This window comes from Zeus faber, assembly GCF_960531495.2.
Source record: "Zeus faber genome assembly, chromosome: 22".
Classification (NCBI taxonomy): Eukaryota; Metazoa; Chordata; class Actinopteri; order Zeiformes; family Zeidae; genus Zeus; species Zeus faber.
Genome location: NC_137209.1, coordinates 23,803,312 through 23,828,711, shown reverse-complemented (window position 1 = coordinate 23,828,711; position 25,400 = coordinate 23,803,312). Strand labels below are relative to the sequence as shown.

The window sequence follows — 25,400 nt, the reverse complement described above, 5'->3', positions numbered from 1 at the left end:
TAACCTGCACTGGGTGTGGTCGTCTGTGTGAGGCCGACGCCCTCCCTGCAAAACGCAGCCTAACCCCGTCACCCCCTGCTGCTCAATCCCAGCCTTTCTGCTGCACAAATTGGTCCCAACAAGTCATTTATTCTTGTATTTTGTTTTAAAATCTGTTGCAGTTTGACATCAACAAATACAATAATAATAATAATTATAATAATAATAATAATAATCATAATAATAATAATAATAATGACTGTATTTTATCAGCACCTTTCAAGCCACCCAAGGACACGTTCATCAAGATTCTAGTGACATTATTATCCATAAGTGACTTTCAAGAAATGCATTTAAAGCAATTATTGAAATGCACTGGTGTATCCTGTAATTCTTTAAAAAGTATATACTTAAAAGTATGATGCTTCTCTGACTTGTTGGGATGCATGAAGCTTTGAGTGTTTTAGACCATTTTCCACACATCTCTGTGCAGAAAATGTGCAGTTAGGAAAAATCTCAAAGCCTTCTGGGTGTTTTACTTTTGAGCAAGATCATTTGTTGTGGCATCGCATTTCAGGAACCTGAACCCGAACCTTTTATTATATCACGTTTTCCTTTTATGGTCCCTAAAGTGGGCGATCATTGAAGCCAGCCAAACCCAGCCTCTCTTTTAGGGGATACGATATAGATGCTTTATTTGTTTATCAGTTTTTAAATCGTCATATCATGCTCATAATATATGTTGTATAATATGATTACATAATTATATAATAATAATAATTATAATAATAATAATACTTATTAATATTATTATTATATTCCTTTTATATATTCATAATAATTATAATGATTATAATAATAATTATTATTATTATTACTATTATATTATTCTAATAATTATTATTATATTATTAAAATGTATTATTCTACGTTATATAGTTTATAATCATATTAAGTTGTATTTGTGTATATTTTCTCCTTCCTGCTGTCGTACCCTAACACCAAGAAACAATGTAATGCTTCCTGTCTTCTTACATTGTTGTCCATGCGTGTGAGAATATAACACTTTTCCATATTAATGTCACATTTCACTTGTGGATGAAATCCCAAATTGTGTGTTTAAGGTAAGTGATAAATAAAAATAAAATGGCAATTGAAGTTTTGTTTTGTATAAATGTGTTTATTACTTCATATTTTTTATTTAATTATCATATAAAACTATATCATTTTATTTATAGTTCTGCAAATTAATATCCTTAATGTTCTTCTCATGTACGACATCAGATCTGATTTAGAAGATCATCAGGTGATGTCTTTTTTTTTTCACATACAATTTGTCCAATGTCTCCATATCTGACTTCACCCCTTCCCCTCCATCCATCTCCACCTCCCTCCCTCCCCCCCTCCAGGTTTCCCCGGTCGTAAGGGATCCAGGGGCGACCCCGGCTCTCCGGGCCCCGCCGGGATGAAAGGAACCCCCGGAGAGCTGGGTTTCCCCGGGACACCGGGCCAGCGCGGCACCCCAGGACTCCCCGGACCCGGGACCAGAGAGGGCATCCCCGGAGCCCCAGGGAGGAAGGGTAACTACGTCCCATATTAGATATGACATTTGGACATAACAAGCGTACTTGTTGTCTTTGGGGTCTATTTCCCTTATTTGACAGAAGCTAGGCTAGCTGATCCCTTCCGCAGCCATGCATGAACTAGTTAGCGAGTCCAGCTGCAGATCAGCGGACGAGCAGGTGCAGAATGGTTGTCATAAAATGCTGTGAAAATAAAGGAGCAAATAAAGTTTGTGTGTGTGTGTGTGTGTGTGTGTGTGTGTGTGTGTGTGTGTGTGTGTGTGTGCGTGCGTGCGTGCGTGTGTGTTCCCAGGTGAGCCGGGTTTCCCAGGACTTTTAGGGTTCCCTGGACTTCCCGGTCGTCCTGGAAGCCCGGGTCGATCCGGAGGGAAGGGTCTGTCCGGTCTGTCCGGACGAGACGGGGCACCAGGGGGTCCCGGATACCCCGGGCAGAAGGGTACGGAGGGAGGGGCTCATGGTGTTTGGAATAACCTCGAGGAATTGGGATTTGATTTTGTCCGTTGTAGTTGAGGATTCAAGCCTTTATTGAGAAGCGGTAACATGACGGTATCCCCCCCCGCACCCCCAGGTGAGAGGGGGTACCCCGGCCTCCCCGGCCTGCCCTCCCCCCCCCTGCCCTCCCACTTCATCGAGAAGGGAGAACCAGGGAATCCTGGAGCCGGAGGACTGCCTGGATTCCCAGGACCCAGAGGTAAGTCCAAGCACCTGTTGGCTTACTTAAAGACTGTGTACCCTGTCACATGTACCCCGTCACATTTATCCCGTCACGTGCACCCTGTCATGTTTACCCTGTCACATTTACCCCATCATGTGCACCCCGTCACGTGCACCAGTCACGTGCACCCTGTCACGTTGAACCCGTTCTGTGTACCTTGTCACGTGCACCCCGTCACAAGAACCTCATCCCATTTACCCCGTCACGTGCACCCCGTCGTGTTTACCCCGTAACTTTTACCCCGTCATGTGCACCCCGTCACGTGCACTGTCACGTTTACCCCGCCACGTGCACCCCGTCACAAGAACTTCGTCCCATGTACCCCGTCACGTGCACCCTGTCACATTTACCCCGTCACGTTTACCCTGTCATGTGCACCCCGTCACGTTTACCCCGTCATGTTTACCCTGTCATGTGCACCCCGTCACGTTTACCCCGTCAAGTTTACCCCGTCACCTGCACCCCGTCACTGCACCCCATCACTGCACCGTCACAAGAACCCTGTCACATTTACTCCGTCACATGCATCACGTTATGTTTACCCCGTCACGTGCACTCTGTCACGTGCACTCTGTCACGTTTACCCCGCCACATGCACCCGTCATGTTTACCCTCTAGTACCGTAATTCCACTGATAGTCATGCAACAACACTTTGAACTCAAAGTAAATGTTGTAACTTGGGTTTCCCAAGCTGTGGCTCAACCCATACAGGACGTCCTCATCCGTCATCCTCATCGTCTGTTTTAAGTCTTTTTTTACCATAATAACGATCATTTTCTGCCCCGTGTGCCCAGGTGATAAGGGCTTCCCAGGCTCTCCGGGTCGCCCCGGACTCCCGGGTCTCCCTGGGTTCGCTGAGCAGAGCAAGGGCCAGCCAGGTCAGCCCGGTTACCCCGGGCAACCGGGCGGTCCCGGGTTCCCCGGACCCAAGGGAGAGGCCGGAATCATGGGATTCCCCGGAATGCTCGGACCCAGGGTATGGAGCGTGCACACGTATACGTGCACAGGCAGAGAGATGTTTTATATTATATCAGATTAAATGACAGGAGGTTGGATCGGATTGGATGGAAATAGAATAAATTTGATGACATTACATTTGACCAAATCAAACTGAATTTGATTGGATCCAATTACATTCAATTAAATCAGATTAGATTATCGAATTAGAATAGATTGAATTCTAGACTGACTATTTGAGTTATTGATTATTTTATGTTACAGAATGATAATCAAATATAAAAATAATATGATTCATAACAATATTACTATTATTATTATTATTATTATTATTATTACTATTATTATTATTATTATTATTATTACTATTATTATTATTACTATTATTATTATTATAAAAAACAGATAAGTCATTATTAAATTATTGTTAGTTGCAGATTAGATTAGGTTACATGAGATTAGATGGATGACATTACATTTGAATCAATCAATTTAAATACGATTACTGGAGCTCGGATGGGATCAATATGAATTTGATTTTGGTATAAATCCCTGCGGCTGAACAGGAGGATTGCTGCGGCTTAAATCCATAGAATACAGTGATAGGTTGATACATATTTCTATGTTCTCTCTTGTTGATTGTAATGCTTTATGATTATGATTCTAGGTTTACATAAAACACGTTGCGCTCTCTTCCTCCAGGGCGACGACGGTGCACCGGGTTTCCCTGGGAACCCGGGAGAAGTTGGACGACCTGGAGCGAAGGGTGAGCGTGCAAACAAATATCACTTTTTACAACTTTGAAATGTTTTTATTTTTATCGTTTTGTAGCCTCATATTCCTTCTTCATCACTCAGTTCACCCGACGCTATGATAATATAATCACACATATTGATATGACGTCCTGATGTTCCGTCATTTAGTGATTTATCACATCATTTTCAGATTACAACGGGTTATGATTTTTAATGATATGAATGCTTTGAAAGTGATACAAACCATTCAAGCCTTGACATTTTTCATCCTCAGGTGCCAGAGGGGATTCGTTTGCGTATCCCGGAGCTCCAGGAGGGAAGGGACTGCCCGGAGACTCAGGATTCCCGGGTACGACAACGACCCGGAGCGGCTTGGTTCTTGTGTTAATAGTGGAGAGCAAGGTGTTATCGCTGTGTGAACCATATACGATATGGAAAATGTCGATATCGTCGATATGCATTTTCAAATGAACCAATTACGTGCGTGGACCGCAAAGCGATCCGCTCATAGCGAGCCACTTCTTTCCCCGATTCTGGGATCTGGAGTCGCTACGGAAACAGAGCCGTTTCTTCGCGTTCGTCTCCCAACTTGGCAGCCTTTCCAAAGATTCCCGCGAGAACTCGGTTCACATCTCAGAGTGGAACCGTCCCTCGGTCGTTGAGGAGCTCCTCCCTCGCTCGCCTGATAAGTCTTGAAACAAGGGGCCGGACCTTTCATCCACGTTATCCTTGAATTCATTCCCTGCTTCGTCTGTCGCTGTGTCGCACCTGACCCCTGATTGTTGTTCCTCCTTCAGGCGGTCGGGCAAACGACGGCGCCCCCGGCGACAACGGTTTCCCTGGAGCTTCAGGGTTCCCTGGATCCAAGGGAGCCCCTGGAGAGCCTGGCAGACCAGGACTTATGGGTAAGTGGATAGATAGATGGATGGATGGATTGACGGACGGATGGATGGATGGATGGACAAATTGATGGACGTATGAATGGATAGTTAACTGCTACTCCGCCTAGTTCCCGACAGTACTAAACATCCATCTCCGTCCATTCCAGGTTCCCCAGGCTTCCCCGGATCCAAGGGACAGCCCGGCTACCCGGGTGGGAGAGGTCTGGATGGGTCACCTGGAGGTCCGGGAGGCCCTGGAGGGCCCGGTGCTAAAGGTAAGGGACAAACTGTGATCACGCATTAGTACGTTAGCGTTAGCAACACGCTGACTTGCTGCGTTGTGCTTTCATCCAGGATTGTCCGGATCCCCTGGTTTGGACGGACTTAATGGCCTCGCTGGACCTAAGGGTCTCCCTGGAACTCCGGGTAATAAAACACTCCATTCTGATCGTTCATTCTTTTAATTCCCTGAATGCTGAGTTCCTCTGTGGAGAAACAGGCTTTTTATGTTCAACTTCCTTATATTACTTTAAATCTTTTGAGGACTAGATCGAGACGAATGTGTGTGTTGTGCTTCCCAGGTCCCAGCTCTGGAGGTCAGCCTGGAACCCCTGGAGCTTCAGGACTGAAGGGAGAGAGAGGTGTGTCGTACCCAGGAGGACCGGGCCGTCCCGGAGCCAAGGGAGCCAAGGGAGAGAACGGTAATACTGCAGCGGCATAAGACCATGCAATTAATAGAAGAAAACAACGAAACATAGACTAAAAAGTGGTGTGTGTGTGTGTGTGTGTGTGTGTGTGTGTGTGTGTGTGTGTGTGTGTGTGTGTGTGTGTGTGTGTGTGTGTGTGTGTGTGTGTGTGTGTGTGTGTGTGTGTGTGTGTGAACAGGTGGACCTGGTGTCACTGGTTTCCCTGGACTTCCTGGACCTCATGGTGAGACGGCAGGATCAGACATCCCCGGGCCGCTGGGAGACCCCGGTCTGCCTGGACTGGACGGAGAATACGGTAAATAAACCAAATAACTCACACATGATGAATTCACAGTGAATGTTGCCATGACGATGACGATGCCATGATGATGATGATGACGCCATGACGATGACGACGGCATGACGATCACGATGCCATGACGATGCCATGACGATGACGATGACATGATGATGAGGATGCCATGACGATGATGATGCCATGACGATGATGATGCCATGACGATGACTTGTTGCCATGACGATTGCTTGTTGCCATCTCCACAGTGTCATGCAATGACGGTGATGATGACTTGGTACAACGACGATATCTCGACTATGAAACCACATCCCCTCCCCTCACCTCCTCCGTCCTCCTCTCCTCCTTTCTCCTCTCCTCCATCCTCCTCTCCTCCTTTCTCCTCCTGTCCTCTCCTCCGTCCTCCTCTCCTCCATCCTCCTCTCCTCCATCCTCCTCTCCTCCTTTCTCCTCCTGTCCTCTCCTCCAGGTGTCCGTGGTCCTCCAGGCCCTCCAGGACCCCCTGGCCCTGGCACAGCCCAGGGAGACAGAGGCGACTCTGGGCTTCCGGGCTTCCCGGGCTCCCCGGGCAGGAAGGGAGAGCCGGGTGGTCCGGGAGTCCCGGGCTACAACGGCAGCCCCGGATTCAAGGGTGAGTCGGGAACAAAGGAAACCGGATTCAAACCAGCTCAGTCTGAACAAAACTATTATTTTTTTAAACTTTGTCTCATTGTTTCATAGGAGAGAGAGGTGACACTGGCTTCAGCGGCGGTCCTGGCCTCAAAGGTTTCCCTGGCGACAATGGTTACTATGGCGGCACAGGGCCCAAGGGATTCAGAGGTAAGAGGCCACCTAGCGTTGGCACGTGGAATCGGCAGGTCATTATCTAACCATAGCATCTGCAGGTTTCAGCACCTTACACGTAGAATTAGCACGTTAGCACATTAACCTTGTTGGCATCCCATTCTCCCTCCACCCACAACCGCCCTGCTCTCGCTCCGCCCTTTCATTTTGTGTATTCTCCGTCCAGGTCCGGTGGGTCGGAAGGGACAGCCCGGCATCGCCCTCCCCCCGGTGGAGTTCCTTCGTACCTTCGGCGAGCGGGGAGGCAGCGGCCCCAACGGGGCGCCCGGTGCCGCCGGAGAGCCCGGTCAGCCCGGGATGCCTGGACGATCTGGTGAGTGGTTTGGTGACCGATGCTCTAAAGACACAGTAAAGTGATTCAATCCGTGATTCTATTTTTATTCTCTATTTTTATTCCCACGGTTGTTTGGTATTTAGTTTTTAATATCAAACTCAAATAACAACGGCACTTATAAGCTCCGCTCATTTACTAATTCACAGTAAATCACTTGTTGCTTTTCTCGCCAGGTCCTAAGGGGCGTGTTGGTGGTGCTGGTAAACCGGGCAGGACGGGTTCTGTGGGCCTTTCTGGACCGATCGGAGACGCTGGTCCTCCTGGGTTCCCTGGACCCACTGGAGAGCAAGGTGTGTCTCTGTCAGCCTCGTTTTTCTAAAATATGTATTTTTCGATATTCAGTTTTTTCGTAATACCCAATTCTGATTGGCCAGTGGTGGCAATCAGTGGCCAGTTATTTCTGAATAATGACCTTCACACTTCTCCACCTTGTTCCACGCCCCTCGTATCACTCCGCCCCTCGTATCACTCCTCTCCTCGCATCACTCCACCCTCATACTCATGCTCACACTCCCTAGTGGCGCCATCCAGACTTGTAGACCAATGAGCGTTCCCAGTCAGTCTCCCACTGTCTGTCAGTATTCACTACACTAGCGTTCTCAATGGCCACGCCCCCTTCCTGTGAAATAACCCTATAGATACTATATAAACTATTTACACTATATACACTAAATATACAATATCAACTATATACACTATATATACTATATATACTATATATACTATATAAACTATATACACTATATACACTATATGCACTATATATACAATATAAACTATATACACTACATATACTTAATATACTATATATACTATATATACTATAAATACCAGCCACGCCCCCTTAATGTGAAATAACACGGGTCCTCGCTTATCAACCAATTGACTTAACGACCTGGTTTTAGGAACGGAACTCGGTCGTTAAGTGAACAGTACCTGTATATATCAATAACAGATATAAAGATTATATATATATATATATATATATATATATATATATATATATTTACATTTACATTTAGTCATTTGGCAGACGCTTTTATCCAAAGCGACTTACAAGGGAGAATAACATTCAGCTACATTGCGACAGAGATTAGTGTAACAACAACATTGGTGTAACAATAAATACTGCAAGGTGGTGCTAAGTAATTGTAGGTTAGGACAGGAGGTACTCACTGAAGAGCTGGGTCTTCAAGTGCTTCTTAAAGACAGAGAGGGAGGTCCCCGCTCTGGTCATTTTTGGCAGCTCGTTCCACCAACGTGGAACTACAAATGAGAATAGCCTGGATTGCCGTGGCTGTATGGCCGGCAGAGCCAGGCGACGCTCATTTGACGAGCGCAGCATCCGGGGGGCAACATGTGCTCTTACAAGAGCATTTAAGTAGGCGGGAGCATTCCCAGCAATCACTCTGTAGGCCAGCATCAGAGACTTGAACTTGATGCGGGCGGCTACAGGTAACCAGTGGAGCTCGATGAGCAGCGGAGTGACATGTGCCCTCTTTGGCTGGTTGAACACCAGTCGCGCCGCCGCATTCTGTATCATCTGAAGTGGCTTCACCGCACAGGCCGGCAAGCCTGTTAAGAGGGCATTGCAGTAGTCGAGACGGGACATCACCAAGGTTTGTACCAGCAGTTGAGTGGCATATTGGGTCAGGTACGGCCTGACTTTTCGGATGTTGAGTAGTGCGAAGCGGCAGGACCGGGAGACTGCGGCAACATGGTCCGAGAATGTCAGTTGGTCATCAATAATGACACCAAGATTCCTTGCAGCCTTGGTAGGAACAAGAGATAGAGAGTCGATTTTAATATCAATGTTGTGATAAATACCTTGTTTGGCCGGGAAGACCAGCAGTTCCGTTTTCGCCAGATTTAGTTGAAGATGATAATCCTTCATCCATGTGGATATGTCAGCGAGACAATCCGAGATCCGCGTCGAGATAGTAGGGTCGTCGGGCGGGAAGGACAGATAGAGTTGAGTATCATCCGCATAGCAGTGATATGAAAAGCCATGTGAGCGGATGATCGGGCCCAGTGAGGTGGTGTATATGGCAAAGAGGAGGGGTCCTAGCACCGAGCCTTGGGGCACCCCTGTGGTGAGGTTGTGAGGCACAGACAGCTGGCCTCGCCATGTCACACTGAACGAGCGCCCAGTAAGGTAAGATTCGAACCAGGAAAGTGCACTGCCCGTTATGCCCATGCTTGAGAGTATGGACAGGAGTATGCAATGATTGACAGTGTCAAAAGCAGCTGATAAGTCTAGCAGAATGAGGACCGAGGATTTGGCAGCAGCTCTAGCAGTTTTTAAGGCCTCTGTCACAGACAACAGGGTTGTTTCAGTGGAGTGACCACTTTTGAAGCCAGATTGAAGTGTATCAAGAAGGTTGTTTCTTGACAGGTACTCTGTAACCTGTCTAGAGACCGCCCTCTCTAAGGTTTTGGAAAGGAATGGGAGGAGAGAGAGACCGGCCGATAGTTTCCTACTTGATTGGGATCGAGTGAGGGTTTTTTGAGCAGTGGTGCGACCCGAGCCGCTTTGAAAGCGGAAGGGAAAGTGCCGGAAGTTAGGGAAGAATTAATCACATGTGTGATTGCCGGGGTGATAGTCGGTGATATGGCTTGAAGGAGGTTGGATGGGATCGGATCTAGCGGACAGGTAGTGGGACGGCTACATGTTAGTAGTTTAGATACCTCACTTTCAGCGAGGGGGGTGAAACCAGGGAACGATGAGCCTAGGGCTGGAGAAGACAGGTTGTGAGTAAGTTGTTTAGTGAATTGGCTGCTGATGGCTGCCACTTTGTTAGTAAAAAAGGAGGCAAGGCAGTCAGCAGTGAGGTTAGTAGCTGGGGGAGGTGGTGGAGGGTAAAGCAGAGACTTGAAGGTGGCGAATAACTTACGTGTGTCTGTGGCACCGTTGATCCTATCGTTGAAGAAGGCCTTCTTGGCAGCAGTGATGCTGGAGGAGAAGGAGGACAGCAGTGTCTGGTAGCTAGCAAGATCCTCAGTTGTTTTGGATTTGTGCCATTTCCTCCGGGCTGCTCGGAGGTCGGTGCGCGTTGTCCGGAGGGTGTCAGTCAGCCAAGGGTGCGACTGGGTTGAACGAGCAGGTCTGGTGGATAGTGGACACAGGCTATCCAGACATGAGCTCAAGGTGGAGCAGAGGGAGTCAGTGGCATCATTTACCTGCAGAGAGAAGAAAGTGTCGTGGGGTGGAAGAGAAGAGGAGAGCACAGAGGAGAAGTGGGTGGGAGACAAGTTGCGGAGATTGCTGCGGATAGTAACCATGGGTGGGGAGGTGGGGGGTTGTTTTGGTAGCTGGACATTGAAGTGGATGAAGAAGTGGTCAGAGAGATGAAGAGGAGTGACCCATAGGTTGTCGGTGGTACAGCTCCGAGCAAGAATGAGATCAAGCTCTTTGCCAGCCTTGTGAGTCGGTGGAGTCGGGATCTGTCTTAGGTCGAACGAGCGAACCAAAGACAGGAAGTCAGCCGAGCTCGCACTGTCCAAGTGGATGTTCATGTCTCCGAGGACGAGCATGGGACACTCGTGCTCAGGGAATGATGACAGCAGGGTGTCAAGCTCATGTAGGAAGTCACCTAGTTGTCCTGGTGGACGGTAGATGACGACCACATAGGCTTTCACCGGAGCAGTCACCAAGACGGCGTGATATTCAAAGGAGGCAAAGTTGTTTAAAGGCAGCAGTGGATTAAATTTCCATGTGTTGGAAATTAGCAGGCCAGTCCCACCACCACGGCCAGATGGTCTGGATGTGTGGGAGAATGAGTAGTTAGTGGAGAGTGCAGCCGGGGTTGCGCTATCTTCCGGTTTAATCCATGTCTCAGTGAGAGCAAGGAGCTCCAAGGAGAGGTAGTTGGCATGACCAGAAATGAAGTCTGCCTTGTTAACTGCAGATCGACAATTCCACAAGCCAACAGAGAAGGAGGTTTTTGCAGAAGACGTTTGCTGCAGGGACCTGAGGTTACCCGGATTGCATCGGCGTATGGTATAACGACGCTTTCTGGGTGACCTTGAAGTTGTAGGGATGCGGTAGTAGCACATTTTGTATGGAGTGAGAGAAAGAAGGCAGGTTTGCCTTGTTCGGTGTCCTTGCTTCGGTTGACGTGCAGAGGTAGACGTGCGTCTTTACACAGAGCGTCTACAAATGGGCCAACGCTTGAAGCTAACGCTTCAAGGGCAGGACCATAAATAGGTGATAGAATACAGCTGCTCGTGTGATTAGGGTTGCACCTGGCTAAGAGCACGCCCACATAAGAGAGGACTTACCTGAATAGGGGGTGTGTCTGGAACACAAGCTTGTTGGCAGATCAGCAAATAGCAGTGAAATGTACAGAGTCAATCCAGTAGTCCAAGTTGCAATATTACAATACGAGCAGTGATACACTACACAGCAACCTCAGCACTAGAGCTCGACTCAGAGTTAGTTTGTAGTGCAGGGTATTTATCCCTGTCCAGCGGAAGGAGGACACGCCCAGAAAGTTAGACAAAGGGTTTACTGATTAGAGGGAGTTGCTTGGCTCACACCCTTGCTGATGGCTGAGCAGTTAGCTGCAGATATGCCGGTACTACCCTGAAACCAGCTAGGACAAGTAAGTGCCAAATAAGACTGAACCAGCAATAATAACAAGAAAAACAACAGCAAGGGACAACAACAAACGACAACAATAAAACAGATTTAGTCAGTAATGCACTTCTATTTGACGTGCAGAGGTAGACGTGCGTCTTTACACAGAGCGTCTTCACACGAGAGCGACTACAAATGGGCCAACGCTTGAAGCTAACGCTTCAAGGGCAGGACCATAAATAGGTGATAGAATACAGCTGCTCGTGTGATTAGGGTTGCACCTGGCTAAGAGCACGCCCACATAAGAGAGGACTTACCTGAATAGGGGGTGTGTCTGGAACACAAGCTTGTTGGCAGATCAGCAAATAGCAGTGAAATGTACAGAGTCAATCCAGTAGTCCAAGTTGCAATATTACAATACGAGCAGTGATACACTACACAGCAACCTCAGCACTAGAGCTCGACTCGAGGACGATGTACGAGGATATGTATACACACACACACACATGAAGAACAGTAAATATTTAAAGTAAGGTGACTAGGCACAAATTATGCAGTTATAAAGGCTGGTAAAATATAAGACAATATTCAGGATACAGGAAGGTGAGCTGTGCAGATGAATGTGTGGGGTCATGTACCGTGATGAGCATTCAAAGGACATGAAATAAAACGGGGGCATAAATTATAGAAGGTGAAAATATATCCATCAAATACAGAACCCAGTGCACATGAAGTGACACCCACGTAATGCACAGCCAGACGGTCATTACCCCCGAATAACCCCCTTCACAGTGATAGAACAGTGAGGGCTGACTCTACGTTAACCTGTATTCATGATGTACTCCTCCCTTCCTCTCTCCAGGGTTCTCCGGCAAGCCCGGCCTCCCCGGCTCCCCCGGGGGCGTGGGGCGGAGCAGCAGCATCGGCTACACGCTGGTCAAGCACAGCCAGAGCGAGCTGGTGCCCATGTGTCCGCAGGGCATGGCCCGGCTGTGGGACGGTTACAGCCTGCTGTACGTGGAGGGACAGGAGAAGGCCCACAACCAGGACCTGGGTACGAGCCATGTGGGAGGAGTCTGACAGACAGACAGACAGACGGACAAGGGATAGGTGGATGATGGATAGATCATGTTCTTTTGTATTCACTCACCTCCTCTCCTCCATCTCTCCCTCCACCCCCAGGTCTCGCCGGCTCCTGCCTGCCCAGGTTCAGCACCATCCCATTCCTCTACTGTTCCCCCAACGAGGTGTGTTACTACGCCAGCCGCAACGACAAATCCTATTGGCTGTCCACCACCGCGCCCATTCCCATGATGCCCGTCAGCGAGGAGCAGATCCGCCCCTACATCAGCAGGTCGGCCATTTTGCTTTCACCCACCAGCGAATAAAACCTCGGGAAGGAAGCCAGGGGCGTCCCCCGGGGCGGGGTCCCGGGCCCCCTTGTGAAGGGCCTCGCTGCCGGACGCTGCTTTTCACCTCCGGGGGCTACTTTAGTTGTAATTTCTCGTTCGCTCGCGTCCGCCGAAGCGCCTGAGCGATGAGAGCCGACAAGATGTGGTGATGTGGTGCTGATGTGACCTCTGACCCCTCCAGGTGCTCGGTGTGCGAGGCTCCGTCGCAGGCCGTGGCGGTCCACAGCCAGGACATGAACATCCCCACCTGCCCCAGCGGCTGGAGGAGCCTCTGGATCGGCTACTCCTTCCTCATGGTGAGTACCTCAGTACTTTGCCCCATAACCTCATGGAGTAGATCATTACCTCGTGGAGGAGATCATTACCTCATGGAGTACCTCATGACTTTAGCTCATTACCGCATGGAGTACCTTATTTCCTCATGGAGTACCTCATTACTTTAGCTCATTTCCTCATGGAGTACCTCATTACCTCATGGAGTACCATTTATTGTTTATCTTTATGTTTATTATAATTTGTGGGAGTGTGACATGTTGTCAAGTTATTTCCAAAACGCTGCTCTTTGTGCCCCCCCCCCCTCCAGCACACGGCCGCGGGCGCCGGCGGCGGGGGCCAGTCCCTGGTGTCCCCGGGCTCCTGCCTGGAGGACTTCCGCGCCACGCCCTTCATCGAGTGCAACGGCGCCAAGGGAACCTGCCACTACTTCGCCAACAAGTACAGCTTCTGGCTGACCACCGTGGAGGCCAGCCGCGAGTTTGTGGATGCCCCGCCGCAGGAGACCCTGAAGGGCAACCAGCAGTTCTCCAGGGTCAGTCGCTGCCAGGTCTGCAGCAAGATCCTGTAGTTGCCGGGGCGATGGGCGGACGGAGGGGCCGGGGGGCTGGAGGGGGGGGGGGGGGGCGAGAGACTGAAAGTAGTGGTAATTCAATTCAAAGGCCTCAGCGGTGACCGACAGAATAGAGAGAAAGAGGAATGACGGGGAGGATCAGAGAGGGAGGAGAGGAGCAGGTGCTGTATCAGGGCCCGGCAATAATGGTTGCCCAGTTGCCCCGACTGGGCAACCGATTTGGGCCATTGGCAACCACCGTGTGCTGTCATTGCGGTCTCGTCAATGTCAACCACTAAATATGTTAAAAATGGATTATAACTATCGAGGAGCATTATCGATCAAATTATAGAAATGATGAAAGCCTGGCAACCATTTCGTTAGCCTTGGCAACCAACAGTTGATGCATGGTCGCCAACTCGGCAACCTCTAAACGTTTATGTCGGGCCCTGCTCTATGTATACTAAACTATATTAAAAATTAGAAAACTAACCAACTGAGTGAAAAGGAGTCGCCCCTCTCCTGCATCATGGTGAAGGGAGGATTTTAGGATTTGGATGCGGAGAAGGAGGAGGAAGATGAGGAAGGAGGGATGAGGAAGGAGGGATGAGGAAGGAGGGGCTGGGTGTTGGTCACTAGTTTATCATTGACAGTGGTGCTACTGTGTCTGTTCTGTGTCGCGTGTATTTCACGTTGTGTTTCCTTGTCGTGGGTTTTTCTGTTGTTGTTTTTTGTTTTTTACAAAGGGGCGACTTCCCTTGGAGCGCCCCCTGCTGGTTGGAACCGCAGGCCAGGGCCCGAGGCTTCCACGGGGCCAAAGGACTCCAGCAGTGCTCCAAAAGCACTCTGTTCTTCCATTGTTTATGGGGAATGATAAAACCCTGACTTCACCTGTCAGGACCCTGGTCCTGCTCCGTGTGCACCTTTTAAAAATACACGGAAATAACAGAGCTTTAGCTGTTTACGGCTACTGACTACTACAGTATTCAGGACGTGATATGTTTTGATATGATATGATATGATATGATATGATATGATATGATATGATATGATATGATATGATATGTTTTGATATGATATGATATGATATGATATGATATGATATGATATGATATGATATGATATGATATGATACCAACGGTGCTACAACCCTGATCTCCAGCCCAGCTATCTTCTTGGTTAACTTCCTGTGAAACCACATGCAAAACAAATGGCAAACCGCACTTTCTTAAAACTTTAAATACAAAAATATGCAACAGCTAATGATGTTTAAACCCAAACCGTGGACATAAAGGGAATGTTCACATTCCCTGTATTTGACGGTTGCTATGGGTTGCTATGGACGTCGGTCGCCATTTTCGGGGGATCACTTCTATTCAATTGCATAGAGAAATACTGTATTTTTTCAAATAGTGACCGGGGCCTTTATTTACCTGACCTGCAGAGGGCACCAGGTCTTTACTGGAAGCAAGTTGATATTTATATCCAATTCCCTAAAAGTTGCAGTTGTGGTGGTAGCCAAAGGGGGAATTACAGTTTTCCGTGTTCGCCTTGAACGCACCACTTCCTGCTTGGAGCGCTGGAAAGCGACAGCGCTCAGCGCTCGGCAGTTGCCCCAAGAGGCGATCTGGGATCTGCTAGAAAGCAGCAGGAAACGGAGTAAATTAAAAACATCTACAATAAAACCACATTTTTAAAATTGTTTTTATTTACTTTGTTTGGGGGCGGATTCTGGACCCGAACAGCGCCGCAGCTACTTCGTGTAGACCGCACCCCGACATTTATGAGGAGCCCGGTTTTTATTTGAGGAAATACGCTATAATATAAAATATAAAAAATGTACAAAAATGTAGAAAGGGAGGGAGAAAGAGAAGGGTCGAGGTTACTCACAAGATGGCTGCAGGATCATGGCAGTTTGGCAGTTTTTCAACCGACAAGCATTTTAACTCAAACATGCCGACCGACGTTCGCAGTCAATGCCGGTGATCCCCCGGATACGACGCCTTGCTCCGACCGTGCTACGTCAGCTTCACATTCCCTGTTGCACTGATTTGAATCCGTTGGATCTGCTGCGGTGAAATGTCCAGCTGGGTTTATATGAGTCTCAATGTTGGTCGCCCGCCATTTCAAATATATCCATTTTTATTTTACAGCCATATATTCCCTCTGTCAGCAACCAAAATGGAATAATTCCAACTGCCAAGTCTTTCAAAACAAAAATAAAGCTTGTTGTGAAATATTCGACTTTTCCACTACTGGTCATGGTCCAAAGACACAGTGATCCTTCTCTTCTCACGTCGCGACCAAAATCTGGGGATTAACACCAGGTTAGAAAACCACCAGAACACACTCCCTTCTTAGTTTTTGTTCATCTTTCTTGTACATAGTGCTTTTTTTGGTGTATGATGCTGATACTAGTTACCTGTTGTTGTTTTTTATTTGTATGTTGTTTTTTAAGTCTCCACTTCGTCATTTAATTATCTGGGAATAACCCTGCGTTCAAGGGTACTCGGAAATCGGAAAATCCGCCCCCCGTTCTTGGAAAAGTCCAAAGGAATGGCAATTTAAAATTGGGATTCCATGAGGGAAGTTTACGAAGATAACAGAGCTGTTGTCACGGCAACACGGCGGCACACACCGTTGAGGGTGAACAACGTTCCCGGCGTGTGGATTTAATCTAAACGCGTCGAAATTTGGACCTGGGATTTGCTGATTTCCGACTTTGAAGGAACGCAGCATAAGGTCTTATTCAATTCAGTCTTATTCAATTCATGAGCAAAGTTATTCCTGAGTATTTTCCCGTGGCAACAGAATAAAAATGATTTTGAATCTATTTTTTAATTTTATGTGGATAAGAACAACTTCATCTCTCCAGATGGTGGCATCCTGCGTGGGGCTTTTTAACCACTATTTCCACATCGCTCTTTATTGCTCTTCAGGCCTTTTGCTTATTTTATTTTATTTCAATATTATTTCCTCCCTTGTGTGTTCATGCATCTGTTTTTTTTTTGGTTTTTTTTGTAATCTAGATTGTAATTATTTTACCTAAGATCACTCTAACTGTCCCTGGTTTTCATAGGTTTATTCACTGAGAGGGTGGGAATGGGAAGATGACGAGCTTGTACATTCAATAATAGAATGATTTAATGAAACGCCTCTAGGATTATGTTTATATATGAAAAAAGTAATCTATACAGTCACCTGTGATTGTTTGAATAACACAACGCAAAGAGATGCTGAGATGTTTTTTAAATTGTGTGTTTCCGCTTGGTTGAGATGTTGATCTGATGGAAATTAAGAGCATTTTATGCAAAGCAGACACCAGTGATATTCTCTTAAAGTGCCTACAGAGACAGGAAGGAAAAGCCACTTTCCTCAAAGAGGATCCACAGAGATCTAATGGGCGACGACGTATCAGATACTGTACTGTGTATGTTTGTTTTTGTGCTCACACTATGAAATAAAGAAATAAAACCAAGAATGTTTGAGTGTATTACAGGCAGTATTTGAATCTAAAGAGTAACACACTTAAAGGTGCGGCGTGTAGAAGTTAGTGCCATCTAGTGGTGAGGTTGCAGATCGCAACCAACCGGCAACTTAGAAAAACACAAAGTCGCTCTCTCAGCCAGTGTTTGGTTTGTCCGTTCCAGGCTACCGTTGAAGAAACATGGCGGTGCAACATGGCCGCCTCTGTGCAGCGTACCCGCTCCCTACGTAGATAAAAACGTCTCATTTCAGGTTCACGCAACGATTCTTATTTTCATGGGACAATAGTTAAAAGGTACTTATGAATATTATATTACATTCCGTTCTGTAAATTCTACACACTGCACCCTTGACTTCAGTTTTAGATTAGCGATATCTGGGGAAATAAGTGACTTATTTAAATAAGAAGAAATCGTATTAAAGAATTAATAATCAATATAGCGGAGTAAACACATTAGACCTGGACATCCTGATTGGTTAAATTAATCTGTTCGACATGAATTTTATTTGCCATTTACCATACCACAATGCAATGTTTCATAGATAGACTTTCTATTTCGGTCTAATTGTGTGTTTATAACCTGAAAACGGTTCATTACGATGGATTTGGATGGAACACGCGCTCGAAATGTCCGGTTAGGGAATATCAGAGTGATGCCAGTGATGAGTGATGACAGCTTTCTGTCCTCCTTTCAAACTGACGGTCCACCCCAGCAGTGCATGTGCACAGCGACACTGATGTCTTCATCACAAGAATGTTAGAGGCTGCAATGGTATGAAGACGAGGATGCAAAAAAAAAAATGAAATGAAAACAGGTTATGCTGTTTATTCAATTCTGCACAAAGTCAAAGAAGTGAACTTTAAAATCCCATAAAAGTGTGTGACCATGAAGAAACAATAGACCAACAATAGAATTGTAGTGATCACTATCAAATCGATCAGAATAAAGGTAGCATTTGATATTTTGATATTTGGGGAGAAAAATGAATACATTTTGATGTAGAACATATTTTGCATGGAGGTTTATCTATCCTATTACAATTTCTATGCAGGGCTGAGTTGGAACAGATCATTTTATTTTATTTTATTTTATTTATTTTATTTTTAACTGAACCCATGCCGTAAAGCAGCCTGCGCGTGTCGTGAAAGCAATCCAGCTGCGAGCATCACAACAACCCCGCAGAGCGGCGGATTGAAGCTTCCCACCTGGTTTGGAGCTCATCAACAGGCAGGAAAACAACACTTTGCATGAACGTGATCGAGAATCACCTCTGAAATCTGTGCGTCTGTGTCTGGGAGTTGAAAAGAAACGAGGTTAACGCCGTTTGAACCGCCGGAGGCTGAGGTTGTCGTTAGCATGCTAGCTTAGCAAGCTAAAAACAAAAGGTCCGGAAAGTGTGAGACGAACGAGATGAATTAAAATGCTGTGACACGACGGAGTGTAGCTGCGGATGTTGTTGGGATATTTCTGCATGTACGTGGAGCTGTCACGACCATGAAAGGTCCAGTTGTAACTGTCTTAGAAACAACGAGGAGTTTGTTCGTGCTGCAGTTTCAGGACCGCGTTCCTCGGATGCTCGTTTTTGATACAGCGTCGCTCTTTAATCTTCTAACTCTTTATTTGACTTTATTTGAGGAGATGATTACGATCAAAACACAAACTGCTAAACATGCAGCTCCCAGAAACCACCTTGAGTTACAAGACAGAAAGTTGTTTTGCAAGAATAAACCTCGAAAACGAAAAGTGGTGAGGCACAAAGTAGTATTTGGGTAGAATAAACCATTAAAACAAAAAGTACTTGGACGTTAAGTAGTATTTGGATGGAATAAACCTTGAAAACTATAAGTATTGTACAGAAAGTAGTATTTGGGTGGAATTATATTTAAAAAAAAAACTAGGGTCCTAGGACTGTGGTCCAGCCTCTTTTGCACGATCATAGTAAATGAAATAACTGCAAATAAGAATCACATTGTCTGTTCCATCCGTATGATACTGATAATAATACACATCTACTTCTATACATATCTACTTACTTATTACAATACACATCTACTTCTATACATATCTACTTACTTATTACAATACACATCTACTTCTATACATATCTACTTACTTATTACAATACACATCTACTTCTATACATATCTACTTACTTATTATAATACACATCTACTTCTATACATATCTACTTACTTATTACAATACATATCTACTTCTATACATATCTACTTACTTATTACAATACACATCTACTTCTATACATATCTACTTACTTATTACAATACACATCTACTTCTATACATATCTACTTACTTATTACAATACACATCTACTTCTATACATATCTACTTACTTATTATAATACACATCTACTTCTATACATATCTACTTACTTATTACAATACACATCTACTTCTATACATATCTACTTACTTATTATAATACACATCTACTTCTATACATATCTACTTACTTATTATAATACACATCTACTTCTATACATATCTACTTACTTATTATAATACACATCTACTTCTATACATATCTACTTACTTATTACAATACACATCTACTTCTATACATTACATTACATTACATTACATTACATTACATTGATCAGACGCTTTTATCCAAAGCCACTTACAATCATTCAAACAGCGACGGACGCAGCCATCAGGAGCAATGAGGGGTTAAGTGTCTTGCTCAAGGACACTACAGCATGCTAGCAGGAGGAGCCTGGGATCCAACCAGCAACCTTTAGATGACTAGACCACCAGCTCTACCTCCTGAGCTACCACCCCAAAATCCCCGAAATAATACACATCTACTTCTATACATATCTACTTACTTATTATAATACACATCTACTTCTATACATATATACTTATTATAATACACATCTACTTCTACACATATCTACTTATTATAATACACATCTACTTATATACATATCTACTTATTATAATACACATCTATTTCTATACATATGTACGTATTATAATACACATCTACTTATATACATATCTACTTATTATAATACACATCTACTTCTATACATATCTACTTACTTATTATAATACACATCTACTTCTATACATATATACTTATTATAATACACATCTACTTCTACACATATCTACTTATTATAATACACATCTACTTATATACATATCTACTTATTATAATACACATCTATTTCTATACATATGTACGTATTATAATACACATCTACTTATATACATATCTACTTATTATAATACACATCTACTTCTATACATATTTACTTATTGCAGAAGAGCTGTTTATTGACATTGTAGATGAGAACATAAATAATTGGGTTGACACTAGACACTTATTTTTAGAACACTTATTTTTCTCCCGACCCAACTGAAAGAAACTCTTAATTCATGTGTTTTTGATTGGGACATTTCTGAACAATAGTTTAAAATTCTCCTTAAATATTGATGGAAAAACATGTGATTGTGGAATCTTGGCGATTTTACAAAAAAAATACAGGAATAACGCGATCAGTCAAACAGTCTCAAAAGGCGAGAATCATTTTATTTCTAAAATCCCCACCTCAGCATTAATTGCTTGCTCTCCTCGTCCCCTTTTTGTGTATATTTGTGGATATTTGGCTATTTTGATTTTGTTTTACCACATTTATTTTCATTTTGTTTTTTTTATATGATTTGAATTTTGAATGCAAATTGTTTGTGGGGAAACACACCGATGATTCCTTGTATATGGAAAAGTACTTTGTAATGAAGTGGTTCTGCTGACGTGGCGGTGCAAGACGGGGCAGCGAGCACTGTCCTCACAGGGACTCGGTCATTTCTCGCTGCATTTCCAGACCGGCGGTCGTTCTCCGTTATCCTGAGTTTCCCCCGTGGGATGAGTTAATGAAATGTTATCTTACCGTGTGTCTATCTGTCTCACCTCCGCCCTCTCAGGTACGCTGGAATTTTCCGACACCCACTCGGACATGTCCTATGTCTTTATCAACGACTCGTCGCAGACCAGCGTGCCCCTGCTGCAGGCGTGCATCGACGGCGACCTGCCCTTCGCCAAGCGGCTCCTGGAGACCGGATGCGACCCCAACATCCGGGACAACCGGGGCCGCACGGGGCTGCACCTGGCCGCCGCCCGCGGCAACGTGGACATCTGCCGCTTCCTGCACAAGTTCGGCGCCGACCTGCTGGCAACCGATTACCAGGGCAACACAGCGCTGCACCTCTGCGGCCACGTGGACACCATCCAGTTCCTGGTGTCCAACGGCCTGAAGATTGACATCTGGTGAGGTGGAGGCTCTGCAGGTGGAGGTTGTGAATGTTTTAAAGCGGAGATGCAGGGATCTTAAAGTATCACCCAATACAGAGTCATCAAACTCATCAATTCAGTTTGATATGGCACTGGGTATCAGATTTTGAGAGATATTCTTCAATACCCCATTTTAACCCAGTATTTTAGTCATGACAACCATTTTCTCTTATGGTCAAAGTAATGATTAACTACGACTTGAATGTAGTTTATATTAATGACACCACCTTACCTCCCTGTGTCCAAAACTGACGTAGGGTCTGATCTGATCAACTTTCAATGTAAAGTACACACTCAGTTTGCTGACTTTGTTTTTTTTGAGACATCGAAGTCATTATTGAGAATATTTCCTGTTATTGTTAATAATAGTTATTAATAATAATAGTTATTCATAATAATAATAATAATAATAATAATAATAATAGTTATATTCCTAATACAGGCCTCTTGTTATTGTATATTGTCCTGGGGATGGCGCCGGTTCAAATTAATGTCCAGAGAAGTTGTTGACGTCCAGCTTTCCAGAGGGGTGGTTTTGGTGTTTGAGGTAAACGTTGCTGTGTCCTGGTGAACAGCAACCACAACGGCTCCACCCCGCTGGTACTGGCCAAGCGGCGCGGAGTCAACAAGGACGCCATCCGCCTCCTGGAGGGCCTGGAGGAGCAGGAGGTGAAGGGCTTCAACCGGGGACCCCACTCCAAACTGGAGACCATGCAGATGGCCGAGAGCGAGAGGTGAGGGTGGAAGGGTGGATGGATGGAAGGGTGGATGGGTGAATAGATAGTTGGAAGCACAATGGATGCATGGTGGAAGAGTGGGTGGATGCATGGGTAGATGATGGACGCAAGCATGGGTGGAAGGTTGGACGGTTGGTAGATGGATGGATGTGTGGATGAACGGATGGATGAATTGCTGGATTGATGGGCGGTTGGATGCATCTATGAATGGATGGAAGGGTGGATGTATAGCTGGATGAGTGATGAATTGATGGCTGGATAGATGAATGCACGCTTGGAAGGATATATGCATGGTTGGAAGGGTGAATGGACAGGCTGATGAAATAGAAATGAAAGTAAATGAATCCAATTGTGTGGCAGCGCGATGGAGAGCCACTCGCTGCTGAACCCCCACCTGCAGAGCAGCGAGGGCGTGCTGTCCAGCTTCAGGACCACCTGGCAGGAGTTTGTGGAGGACCTGGGCTTCTGGAGGGTCCTACTGCTGCTGGTGGTCATCGCCCTGCTCTCCCTGGGCATCGCCTACTACGTCAGCGGGGTCTTCCCCTTCTCCGCCAACCAGCTGGAGCTGGTGCACTGAGCGGGGAGTGGGCGGAGGGAGGGCGGAGTGGTGGAGTCTGGCTTTCCGCTTTGTTTACACAGTGTTGAGTTGACATGTTTTTTGTCATCTGTCTGTGGTGTCGCCACCTCAGGAGATTTCCATTACGTCATCGATATCGTTTCGGGCATTTTTTTGGCAAAATCAATGACGGTCAGAAGGTTTTAACTGAAGTCTTTGGGGGATTTATACGTCAAATTCACTTCATTGTATTATTTTAGGATTTTAATTTTATTTGTATTTTCATTGACTGCAACAACAATAACAATTCAACATAAAAACAAAGGTAAAACTGTTTAAACATCATTTAGAGCTGATGCAGAAAGTACAATGAAAATCTATATAATGAAGAAATGATGTCGTAAAAAAAACAGACGTTGAACTGAAAAATAAATTAAATAAAGTAAAGAAATACTAGAAATGATGTGAAAATAAATATGAAAAAAGAAATAAAAATGTAACACGAATTTACAGACAGGAGCAGCAGCCGTCCCTATTTCGAAATGAGTAGATATGGATCAGTACCATCATCTCCACAGTCATAATTTAACCCTTTGTCGCTCGCTCCTGTGAGGAAATTCTGCTTTTGTGTGTAAATCCGATTTATTATTCTCATGTATATAAACGTTCTCTTTCCTTTTTTTTTTTAAATACTCAACACTCCAGAGCAGATCTTCCCCTCACTGTGTAAACAGAGGGAAAGTGGATTTCCAAAACTGTTGTTTGGACAAACCCTGATTTTGTTCAGTGTCCAAACAGAGTCACAGCTGGAGGGAGGCCATGGGAAAGGCAGTACACACACACACACGCAAGCAAGCACACACACACACACACACACACACACACACACACACACAGAAGTATATCATGAAGGAGTTCTGTGATGTGAGCTGGTTTTAGTTTTTAACCCAGAATGTAGGTCTTGGTTCCTGGTTGAGCTGATGAACACATGCAGCTGCAGTGGAGCTGGTCAACAAACAACAACTACACTACATACAGCTCAGCTCTGTTGCTCTGGTTTCCAAATCGCTTGGAAAAATGCCCATACTGATATTTCCACATTTATTTCTGTATTAGACTGAATTAGTTTGTTTGTGGAATACTGTTGTGATGCACGTCAGATGATGAAAGTGAAAAGTTGTTTGCGATCCTTATCACAGGTGAAATGTCCACGTGCGGATGGTGAATGGTATGGTGAGCGTCCATGTCGGATCAAATGGAAGCAAATTGTGGGAGGTTGATTGACACCCGGCCCTTGTTCTCCCCTAATTCCTAATTCCCCCCCCGTTCAGATCCACTCTAGCAGACCCCTTACAATGTCACTTTGCAGTAGTAATTACTTTTAATTACATTTATTTACATTTGATTACATTGGCATAGCTCACTCGAGCTGGAAATGTCACTTAAAACGCTTTCCTTGTATTGTATTATACTCTGCCTTCAAGTTACAAACTGTAAACAATATATATATATATATATATATATATATCTCCCCCCTCTGGTCGGTGCATCACTTCTAACTCTACTTGTAACCGGGACCCCGCACCCCGCACCGCGAACTCCCAACGCTGCCAAACCCCAGCGAGCGGCGCCCTCCGTGTGTCGCCTTGTTTTTACACTCAATACAAATCCGCCGCCGATGGACGTTACCTCCGAGGGCGCACAGCTGCCTTGCGTCCAAATCCACGTGATGTTGTAAAGGTCGTCAACGCTTCGCTCCGACGGCTTTGTTCCGTGAACTTTGATTTGCCGTGCATACTCTTGTGTTTTTCCTGCCGTGTGAACCACGCTGCGCTGAGTTTCTGTGTGGTTTGTGTTTGGGGAGGAGGGTCCTCGTCGGTGAAATGTCTGATGTGGAAGATGAATAAAACCGTGTCCGTGTTCGAGTCTGGTCCGTGTCCTCTTGAAGCCCGGGCGTTGGGGTTGAACCACCAGACGCAGCACTCAGCCCCGACATGTCTTCACGCTTATTTTAACCAAGTATTTTAGGAAAATTATAGAAAATTCAACGTTAACTGCGGTTGAAGTCATTCCTCAGACAACACCGAGATGGACGCGCCATACGGACGGAAGTGTGATCTGAAAGTAGATTTGTTATACAAGTATTTGCAATTAATACACAGAAATGGTGTAAAAAAAAAAAAAAAACAAGATGTGCTTAAAAACACAATAAATGGCATTTTCACGTGCTTTGATCTATAAGTACACTGCAGAGGTACTTACTGTACAGCATATTAATGACTAGCACTTTAAATTAGTGTATAAAAGTAGATAAATGCAGAGGAATACACATAAATGTACTCACAAAAAGCACATTGCTGATGTTGGAGATTTTATAAAGATAAACATGGTGATGGCACAGTTTGATGTTTCGTTGAAATTCGCTAAATCTT

At 45.3% G+C, this 25,400-nt stretch overlaps 2 protein-coding genes across 3 annotated transcripts in view; both read left to right on the top strand.

Annotated features, from left to right (window-relative positions):
- col4a6 (collagen, type IV, alpha 6) overlaps positions 1-13,885 on the top strand; it is a gene marked incomplete at its 3' end in the record, with an annotated part of 134,705 nt that extends 120,820 nt beyond the window's left edge. For both annotated transcript variants that reach the window (XM_080022882.1, XM_080022881.1), the window contains 19 exons: positions 1,389-1,559; positions 1,855-1,998; positions 2,131-2,253; positions 3,073-3,254; positions 3,938-4,001; positions 4,265-4,339; positions 4,788-4,895; positions 5,039-5,146; positions 5,226-5,297; positions 5,453-5,572; positions 5,757-5,873; positions 6,343-6,504; positions 6,594-6,692; positions 6,883-7,029; positions 7,224-7,340; positions 12,492-12,683; positions 12,812-12,983; positions 13,223-13,337; positions 13,625-13,885. In XM_080022882.1, coding sequence (XP_079879008.1) covers positions 1,389-1,559; positions 1,855-1,998; positions 2,131-2,253; positions 3,073-3,254; positions 3,938-4,001; positions 4,265-4,339; positions 4,788-4,895; positions 5,039-5,146; positions 5,226-5,297; positions 5,453-5,572; positions 5,757-5,873; positions 6,343-6,504; positions 6,594-6,692; positions 6,883-7,029; positions 7,224-7,340; positions 12,492-12,683; positions 12,812-12,983; positions 13,223-13,337; positions 13,625-13,885 — 2,549 coding nt within the window. The remainder of the gene's footprint in view (positions 1-1,388; positions 1,560-1,854; positions 1,999-2,130; positions 2,254-3,072; positions 3,255-3,937; positions 4,002-4,264; positions 4,340-4,787; positions 4,896-5,038; positions 5,147-5,225; positions 5,298-5,452; positions 5,573-5,756; positions 5,874-6,342; positions 6,505-6,593; positions 6,693-6,882; positions 7,030-7,223; positions 7,341-12,491; positions 12,684-12,811; positions 12,984-13,222; positions 13,338-13,624) is intronic.
- Positions 13,886-18,501: 4,616 nt separating this feature from the next.
- Positions 18,502-24,890, top strand: ankrd46b (ankyrin repeat domain 46b). The gene is made up of 4 exons (XM_080022892.1): positions 18,502-18,582; positions 21,309-21,651; positions 22,251-22,409; positions 22,773-24,890. The coding sequence occupies exons 2-4, from the start codon at positions 21,341-21,343 to the stop codon at positions 22,987-22,989; spliced, it is 687 nt and encodes a 228-aa protein (XP_079879018.1). The 5' UTR covers positions 18,502-18,582; positions 21,309-21,340; the 3' UTR covers positions 22,990-24,890.
- The last annotated feature ends 510 nt before the right edge of the window (positions 24,891-25,400 follow it).

Coding starts and splice junctions, on each gene's coding strand:
- ankrd46b (XM_080022892.1), top strand. CDS start 21,341: ATGTCCTATGTCTTTATCAACGACTCGTCGCAGACCAGCGTGCCCCTG. Junction 21,652..22,250: donor GGCCTGAAGATTGACATCTG/GTGAGGTGGAGG, acceptor CCTGGTGAACAG/CAACCACAACGGCTCCACCC. Junction 22,410..22,772: donor CAGATGGCCGAGAGCGAGAG/GTGAGGGTGGAA, acceptor ATTGTGTGGCAG/CGCGATGGAGAGCCACTCGC.